The 9159-nt window shown below is 39.1% G+C and overlaps 2 protein-coding genes across 2 annotated transcripts; one reads left to right on the top strand and one right to left on the bottom strand.

The window, feature by feature from the left end:
- Positions 1 to 6: 6 nt before the first annotated feature.
- Positions 7 to 3536, top strand: HSPB11 (heat shock protein family B (small) member 11). The gene is made up of 4 exons (XM_035900229.1): positions 7 to 436; positions 1155 to 1223; positions 2550 to 2593; positions 3088 to 3536. The coding sequence occupies exons 1-4, from the start codon at positions 286 to 288 to the stop codon at positions 3193 to 3195; spliced, it is 372 nt and encodes a 123-aa protein (XP_035756122.1). The 5' UTR covers positions 7 to 285; the 3' UTR covers positions 3196 to 3536.
- Positions 3537 to 3732: 196 nt separating this feature from the next.
- On the bottom strand, positions 3733 to 8395 carry DIO1 (iodothyronine deiodinase 1). The gene is made up of 4 exons (XM_009644652.2): positions 8065 to 8395; positions 6288 to 6431; positions 4897 to 5096; positions 3733 to 4413 (listed from the first exon to the last, which is right to left on the bottom strand). The coding sequence occupies exons 1-4, from the start codon at positions 8393 to 8395 to the stop codon at positions 4348 to 4350; spliced, it is 741 nt and encodes a 246-aa protein (XP_009642947.2). The 3' UTR covers positions 3733 to 4347.
- Between the last annotated feature and the right edge of the window lie 764 nt (positions 8396 to 9159).

The following is a 9159-nucleotide window of genomic DNA, read 5'->3' as shown; positions in this document are numbered from 1 at the left end:
CCCGTCGCTGCCGGGCTCTGCGTTTTGCTTACCCGCTCGTGTTGGCGGGCAATTTATTTCTTAAATTAACATAATTTAACTCTTTTTCTCGCACCCTACCCCCCCATTCGTGAGTCCTTCAGTGGCACTGCTCGGGTACAGAGCCTGAACGTTGAAGTATTAATACCTCCAGAGAGCTTCCCTGTTGTCACACAGGGGTTTGCTTAAAATACTCCAAATGAAAATGACTCTGCAGCTTTTTCCTTTTTTTTTTTTTTTTTGTGATAAATTTCAAGATGGTTATAGATGGAGAGCCACAGGTGGGGGTTTTGTCCTTTTTTTCTCCACAGAAGTTTGGAAACGTTTTGGACGACGACAGGCATGTTCCCACAGGAATTCATTATTGGTTTCCCTAAATGTGTAAAAATCAGCAAAGTCTCAATCCAGTGTTATTTGGGTAAGACTTTGTATATTGCAGTATGTAATATGTACTATGTTAAAATATGTGTATGTGTCTATATATAAATTGTCACAATAGTGTTGAATCTGTAAGTAGTCACTTTAACAGATTCATAAAGCTTAATTATTCATAAAGCTTTGTTTAGCTTAACGAAGCCATTGTCCTCCACGTCCAAAGTTTTTCATAAATAAATTGGAAAAAGATGGAAAATCTCCCCCACCTGCACTTGTTTTGTTCTTACAAATTCTTACAATACACCTTGTATTGAACTTGTAATTAACTGTCCTGTTGCACAGTGATGGCTATTCTAATTTAATGGACAGGACTATAATACTTAGTCTTTTAATGATTTATTTTGAATATTTATTTTTATGATTTCATAGGACAGAACTCTCTCAGTCTTGGTTTTTTAAATAATGTGAAGGAAAATGTGAGTTCTGAAATGGAAAGGACTGTTACGAGGTCAGAGCATGGAGACAGGAGCTCGACCATTAATTAGCAGAGGCTATGCAAAAGACATGAAACTTTGTCATTGTTTGTCCAACCTGGAACATGAGGATGGTGATTGTATTATAGTCCTACCCCATAAGTTAGAGGACGAATGGATTAGTTAATGCTTTTAAAGTGCTTTGTAGATGAAAAGTGATGCAGTAAATATCATTATCAATAAAGAATCAAAATTTGTATTAATATTTTAAATGTATGTGTATTTTAGTGCGGACCTTAAGGATTGAAAGAAGTGTATCTAAAGACCCAGTAGGTTTTGAACACTGCATTGAAAAAGGTAAGATTGTGAATTGAAGCAGCGGGGATTTTGTGGGAATAACATTGATCTTTGTATTTGGTGATTCATTTACTATTTCTAGGTTTTAGAATAACAAAGCCTGTGTTAGGCAAACTAGGAAGGATTCTGACTGACTTTTATTGTTACTACTGAGATAAATAATCAAAACCAAAGTTGCTAATGAAGCTTGAATGTGTGTTTTTTTTCTAGCAAAACAAGAGAGGATAACAGTAAGATGTGTGCCCTGGCAGGTGTCTGAGAACATTGCCAGCCTTGGTCACTGCCAGTTGTGACCTAGACTACTTTTCTTAATTTTAGTTAGTCTGGGTTAGTGTTTTAATTGTGTGTTGCTTTCCTATAAAAAATGCTTATGATACTATACCACGGAGTAGGTTCTCACAGTAACTTAATTGCATTTTCACCTTGGGTGCCTGAATTATTGGGTGCTCTTCTGGAGGGAACTATTACTTTATGCATACATAATATCAAGTTCTTTGGCTTCCCCATTGGTTTCTTTAAACATTGAGTGAAAACATGGACGTTTTTGAAAAATAGCCAGGTTTCCAGTCATGTAGCATGGTGCTATATAGCACCATTTTCCAAACTTGAAAAATGCATTTTTAGATAAAGATGTTACACAAATACATTGGGAAGCTATACTCTTTATTCTAAAGATAAATCTTAATTTTATGCCTTTGACTAAGTATACGTAGTCTGTAAAATTACGCTTATAAAATTGAGTTAGATTTTCAGTTAGGTTCTGTTTAGCCATACAGATACAAACCCATCCTTTTTATCACAGTTGACAGACTGTAATCTTTTCAGTGAGTTACTTTAGCCCTATGTCTGTTTGTTGAGTAGTCAAGTGTGGCTTGATGATTATTTTATTAAATGTAATGTAATAGACACATTTAAATGGGAGTTTATGAACACTGATGGTCTGCGTAGCAGTTTGGAGATGTAAAATGCTGTGTAAGGGCTAAAAGCACTACTTGTGCACTTGATTTTATGTTCCAAAAATTAAAACCAGACTTACATAGTATAATAGATTGCCACTTCCTACATTGTTTATTTGGTTTGGGTGGTTTTTTTAATGCCTCTTGGGTGACATTTTATAAAACAGCGTAATGAGTGGGATATATATATACACTGGGATATTGCAAAAAGTACTTGTTCTCTTAAATCACCTTGTAAAAAAAAAAAAAAAAAAAAAAAATTTCTATATGCAGTGTAAGTTCCTGGTCTCTTGAACTCTGAAGTCCAGTGAAAAATTTTCACAGCATTGGACATTATGATTCATTACTTGCTTTAAAATGTATTTTCTAGATTTGCAACACACAGAAGGACAGCTTCAAATGGAAGAATTTCCAGTGAGTATTTGCAGTGTACATCAGTAGTGGTTCATGACATGGGATGTCTAGACTAACTGGGGAGAAACCATGAAAAAACAAAACGTGTCTTTATTTACAGTTATTGTTAAATTGATGTTAGATACAGGAATTTGTAGATCATGGTAGGAAATTGCACTTCTCAACTGCTCCTTTGTAGATTATGGTATGAAATTGCAACTGCCTACTGCTCCCAACAATGTGAAAGAGCTCTTTCCAGAAGTGTGGCAATCTTTCCTCCTTCAGTCGCTGCCTTTAAGGCTGCTGTATTCGGGAGCGATGGGACTTTTTTTGAGTTGCTGTCATCTAAAAAAGTTCTAAAGCTGGCTAGATGTATTCAAAGAGCTTGATTTATGTGTAATTTGAAAACAGCCACAGAAATATCTAGATCCTTCTGTCTAACAAACTTCTGCAAATGTTGTTTGATAGTTATGTTACTACAGAGAATGCAATAACATTTTTTTTTCCTTCTACAGCTTCCTGATTTCCAAGCCACTTACTTGCGTTTTATCATCAAATCTGCCTTTGATCATTTTGTATCAGTGCACCGGGTGATGGCAGAAGGCACAGCAGAAAACACTTAAGTCCAGCTTAAATTTGTACCTCAATTTTTTTATAAAGAAGTTATATTTTGATATGTGTAGCACAGAGAATATTTATTATTAAACCCTTGTATTACAGTGGTTTTTGAAGGCGTGGATGTAGTATGTATTCCCCACTGTGTAATGTATGTAATGCAGTACTCCTATTAATTGTAGTAACAGCTTTCTAGTTTTATAACCTAGACTGTTACCCTAGAACACTTGAACTGAGTCCATTTAAATTGGTATGTTTATATCAGGCTTTCTTAATATATGAATTAAAACTTGATTTCCTGTAAAATGTTTCCCTTGCACTCTGAGTTAAATAGAAAAAAAAAAAAAAAGCGTGAAATACTTCAATGGAAGGTATTACTTCCTACTGTCAAACAAGTCCTTCAGAAGTTCTTAAATTGGTAACTTTCTCATCAACTCAAGCTGTTCATGATTAGTGGGATGAATATAAACGTCTACGAATGCTTAGAAATAACCCGGGGGGGAAAGGGGCAGGGTGGGGAGGGAAATAATCTGAAGCCATATGAAGTGCTGTGTTAGATTTTTAATAATTTCAGATCAATCCCTTGTTTCTATAAATATTTTCTACAATCAGGTCACAGCCGTCCGTGCTTTATGCTATGACTGTCATCACAAGTATTAATAGAAACAAATGTTGACAGAGGTTGTCTTATTGAGAAGCCTTCTGAAGTCAGGGAAAGTAAACATTTAGGAAAATTGTACATATACAAGAAAAAGAGAATCTTAATAATGTGAAATCGGTTGTTTTGCATGCCAGTCGACTTTTGCAAATGTTACCACCCCTGAAGTTTATCCTGCACGATATTTATCGCAAATGTAAATGTTGGTATCCAGTCCTGACAGCTCAGTGGACCCGGCTACTATTTGTTACTGCACGCGGTATAAGCATAGTGAGGTCCTACGGTGCAGTAGTTGGGGTTGTAGTGATGAGACTTGAAAAACTCTATACAAACACATAATGAACCACATTATGGATGCTCTTTAGATACACATACATTATTCTTTTTCTTGTTGTCTCTATTGCTATTTTTAAATTATTTTTTTTTCTTCTTAGGTCTGTGAAAACTTATTCATTGAGCCTTTTTATCCAGATAGTCTTTACTCTGAAGTCCTCTGCTTTTTCTATTTCAGTTTTTTCAGGATGGTGCGTATTTCCTGGGGGTGATAATTCCAAGGCCCCACTCCTCCCTGCAAAGCCAATAAAATTATATGGTGATGCTCAAGTAGGCAAAGCAGAAGTCCTTTAGAGCACAGGAGCTGCACCAGAACTGTGGGCAGGTGTGCTTGGGCTTCCTTTGCCTGACAGCCATTGCGTGGGAGCTGGTGTGTGCACAGGTTACACCCTGCTGCGTAACTGGGACAGGGCCAGCGTCTGGATCCTGGAGCTGGAAAGCGTTCCTGGATCCCCCAGCTTAGGTGTACCTAGGCTTCCTAATGAACCAGAAGATAAATATTTGAGCAAGACTGAGGTGTACATCAAATACGTACGTTAAAAAGGCCCAGACTGCTTTTACTGCAAGTCCTTTGCTCTTCACAGTTACTGCAAATTGTAAAACTTTTAGCTCTCAAACAGAATGAAATACTGACTGTTAAATGTAAAGCATTCCCAATTATTTTGAAATTTAAAAATCTCAATATATTGTGCTCATTATTACTGTTGATATTTTTTACCTTGTAGATGACCTTTCCTCCTTGAAGCAGATACAGTCGTTCTGGCAATGCAGCGTATTTTGAACTGCTCAGGTTTTCCATAGTGTCTAAAACCACTGGACATAAAGGATTATTTTTCCAAAGAAATTGTGCTGCAATTTTTCGATCTTCAAGGCTTCTGTGATTTTTAATAACAATATTGTTCTTAAAAGCCCATCCATCTAAAACAAATTAAAAAGGGATTTAGCAAGGAGCATTTTTAATAGGTGTGAAGGGTGGCGATGTACTGTGTGTCACGTCCCGAGACTGTGTTAAAAGAATACTGCAATTTACTCCTAGCACCAAAACTTGCCATGAAATGAAAGCTCCCCCTCAGAGTATGAGAACACTAGAGCTTTTCAAATAAATGGTCCCAAGAGCTATTCTTTTTTCCTTTAATTTCAGCAAATTGTATTTTCCCCTTGCTGTGGATTTGTAAATATTTGATGTATTTTAGCTGAAATTTTCCCACATAAATCAACCCTAGAAAGATATCAGGGGGACACACATATATCCTATTTGGGTAAAGTTTGTCAAAATTGTTGGTACGGAGGGGATTTTACAATGGTAAGTAGTGCCATCAGCTGATACCTGCTCATTTAGTACAGGGGCAACAATTGTACTGTTCATCCTGCTTGACTTATTAAGCCTATAAACCAAAATTTCCAATTTGTGAGAAGTGAAACATTTGAGCCAAGGCACACCTTCCTTTTTCAGAAACATGCATTTGCACACAACTCTTCCTGGTAAAGTAGAAACTAGTAAAAGTTTTTGATGACTGACTGAGTTACTGTGTTTCTACACTACTGAAAGTGATGTATTGTTAGAAAATTCGGAAACTGTAAACGTTACGTTTTAGAAAACCACCTTAACCCTGGGATAAAATCAGTGCCAATGTGTTACTTAGAGTCCAGTGTAGATAAGAGTGTGCATAGTGTGTTTGCTAAATTTTTCAAGTTGGAGTCTGCATCCTGTTCTTGAGATGTTAGCTTTTTTTTTTTAAAAACGTGTAACACACTGGCATCATACACTTAACCTTTGTTCTTGGAATTTTTTTTTGTTTTCTCCCTTCCAAAAGGAGCTCTACTAACACTGCGAGGAAGATTTGTAAAGATATAATGATGTGCTTCACCTTCATAGAGAGGAGTGTCCTCAGCAGGAGTGCCTTGGTATGAAGTCAAATGTGTGAGTAAAACCTTTTAGAGAATTAAGGACACAAACTGGTGCCTAGATTTGGTATTGCCACTTTTGATTTGAGGAAGATTGCTTTCCTGTTTGTAGTTCCCTCCTTTGCTAACATGCTTTTCTTCCTAAAGGAACATGATAACATGTCTGAAGTTTTGGTAGGCATTGCTGTGATGTTTGTACCGTACCTACTGCGTGAGCTTCTTCAATGTAGATGATAAGGAAATCTGCTATTGAGCTGAAATCTTTGATGAGCTTGTTGAACTCATCAAATTTTAACATAAATGAAGGTCAGGTGCAACTTCCAAAATTCAGGATTAAAGGTCGGTTATCTGGAAAAAAAAACAGGACAGTTTGTAGTTAAATCAGTGGAGGGAGGAAGGACAGAATTAAATACATACACTGAATTGAGCCTCTGACGCTGAATTTCCCGGGCAATAGTAGCTAAGTCACTTCTCCCATAACTTTCTTCTGAGGACATTAAAATCAGCAGCAGAACATCTGCATCTGTGCAAAATGGGCATAAAGATGCTTTCTTTTCCCTAGCCTGGCTCTGACCTGTGCCGGATATGGCAATGAGCTTAACCGAAGGGGATCCTTTCCTTGGTAAAGCCCAGGAAAGGCAGAAGGCACCATGCAGTCACACGGCTCCTCTCGCGCCCTCATCACAAGAGCCACTTCTCATGTTACCAACATTTTGGGATAGGGAACTGATCTAAAATGGACATACAGCCTGTAGAGCACATCACACCTCCCCGAGATCTTTTGTACAAAGGAACTTCAAAACCACTAAATATGATCATCTATGAGGTTTTTGAAAGGACAGTGGTTCAGAGATGTCTTAATGCTGTTTAATGAACATACTGGATATGTCTTTTTTTTTTTTTTTTTTTTTTCCAGAGGTGTCAATTCTAGCTGAGCTGAGTTGAAGCAGCACTTTTCAGTCACGCATGACGGGCTTTCATGCTTTCAATGTATTTCCGCAATTTCCTGTCCAAACAGATCTCTGGTAATGTATTATCATTTATTAAACTGATGTTACACAAGCCACCGGCAAAAGTGTCCATGCAGTTGCTTAAAAATTAACACAGTATGTGCCCACAGGTGTTAGCATCTGTTTAATGGATCATAAGGCTTCGATTTAAGAGAACTTGCAGGATTTTTAAGCACCTCTTTTAGTCTATGGTCATGGTAAATGATCTGAAATTTCTTCAAGATTTTCCTTCTGGCTGGGCTTTACTTCAAAAACTGCTGCTAGCATGGATTCACATCCTAAAGCATCTAATAAAGGGGGTACCTTCCTGTAGCACTTGGTATCTCTTTTCCAATTTTGTATCCTATTTTCAACATATATATATATAAAATTAGAAAAGCAGAGTTAGAGAAGGATGTAATCCCTCCCATGGGGATCGAGACTAATGATTAATTCCACATTCTACAGAGACCTCAGTTGGGAGGCAGTGGACAAAGTACAAAGCAACTTCTTTTTCTTCCATTTTATTTCTAGCTGCTTTGAAGCTGGAAAAAACCACTGTGCACTTTCTGGGCTTTAGGCTGGCTGAGGGAGCTGGTGTGGGACTTTACATACAGGGAATGACAGCCAGCACTCGTGAATCACTGCACATGGTTCCGATTCTGGGTCTTCTCTCCCTAAAACAAATAATTATCTTGGCTTTCAGTGAAGGGGTATTTCCAGGCAGAGCCAGCTTTTGCAAGACGTTCATAAGCTTACAGGCTTGAAGGGATATTGCAGCCAGGATTATAAACACAGGTTATTTTTGACATTTGAGAGGCAGACAGCTGGCATGAATGTGCTGCATCTTTTTTGTCTAATGAGTGCTGTTAGTCTGGTCTGCTCTGTCACGCGTTCTCGTGCTGGCTGCCTGTCCCTGTTCCCTCAGCAGCTTCTTCTCCTCACTTGCCATCTTAGCAAACCAACCCCAACTACGCGGCCGATGTACTGACCTTGCATGAAATCAAAGAGGTGACGAATGTCCCCGTTGAAAGTCACCACCGGTGTGTTGGGAGCGGGATATCCCTCATAGGCTTCATCCTCCAGCCTCCTCCACTTCACCTTCAGCACAAAGAGCAAATACTTGAAGCTGAAAAAAGTCGGACCCCAGTTTTCGTAGCTGAACTTTGGATTCTCATTCATTCTGCTCTTTTCACCCTGTTTTAGGATGTGTCTTTTCATGGCATTAGGGAACAGTAACATCAGTGTTTTGCCAACAACAACACATGTAGTAACGTGCAGAAGAATCAGGATTTTTTGCAGGAATACCCTCACTCTGAACATCGTGGTGGAGGAGGTCTGACTGCTTCTGATGGGAACGCAGTGCGAGGGCAGGGGCAAAGGTAGAGGGTGAGGGGGAGGAAAAACATTCACGTGGTTGGCCAAATTTCTGCCTTGCTTTGCCTTGTCACCACCTCCCAGTGGACTTCAGCGTCTGGGTGAGTGAGGAGCCCGTCACGCTGCACTGTCTCCATCTACACCAAAGGCATTAATTACAGCGCCGGATGGGTTTTCAGTGCTAACTGCATGGTTATAAGGCTTATTCACAAACACGTCCTGCATTTTGCTAATAAGAGGAGCTGCATCGGGATGTTTTCCCAGAACCACGGACTAAAAGTAAGAACTATGTTAGCAGTACCTGAGGGTCTGATCCTGCCAGCAGTTACGCGTTTAGACCCTGCACCTGCGGGGCACAGAGTGCGAAAGCGTCCATATGGGACCATCGATGCTGACGCTCACGGGGGGCCTGGGGCTGATGCAGCCATTTGCGTTCTGCACGTGCTGCACAAATGGTGTCCTACAGCTCTGCCTCCTCCGGTGCCCCGCTGCACACCAGTGTTTGTCACTTTGGGGCTGGAAGGATACCCCCAAAATACATATTCCCCAACGGGTATAATATAGGAAACCATAAATTATCAAAATATGTAACATACATTTATAAGGGAGTATATAAACATGTAGCTATACGTATGATCCATATGTGTGTGTATATGTACATAACATACACAAACCTAGCAGGCGGTGCCCGGTGCCCGGCTCCCGCCCAG

This window comes from Egretta garzetta, unplaced genomic scaffold (genome assembly GCF_000687185.1).
Source record: "Egretta garzetta isolate BGI_Z169 unplaced genomic scaffold, ASM68718v1 scaffold768, whole genome shotgun sequence".
Taxonomy (NCBI): Eukaryota; Metazoa; Chordata; class Aves; order Pelecaniformes; family Ardeidae; genus Egretta; species Egretta garzetta.
Note: the sequence above shows the minus strand (reverse complement) of the source record. Positions and strands in the feature narration are given on the sequence as shown.

Bases quoted from the DNA above. Each gene is read 5' to 3' on its own strand.
- HSPB11 (XM_035900229.1), top strand. From the start codon at position 286: ATGGAGAGCCACAGGTGGGGGTTTTGTCCTTTTTTTCTCCACAGAAGT. The intron at 437-1,154 runs GTAAGACTTTGT...TGTGTATTTTAG, and splicing joins CTCAATCCAGTGTTATTTGG to TGCGGACCTTAAGGATTGAA. The intron at 1,224-2,549 runs GTAAGATTGTGA...TGTATTTTCTAG, and splicing joins TGAACACTGCATTGAAAAAG to ATTTGCAACACACAGAAGGA.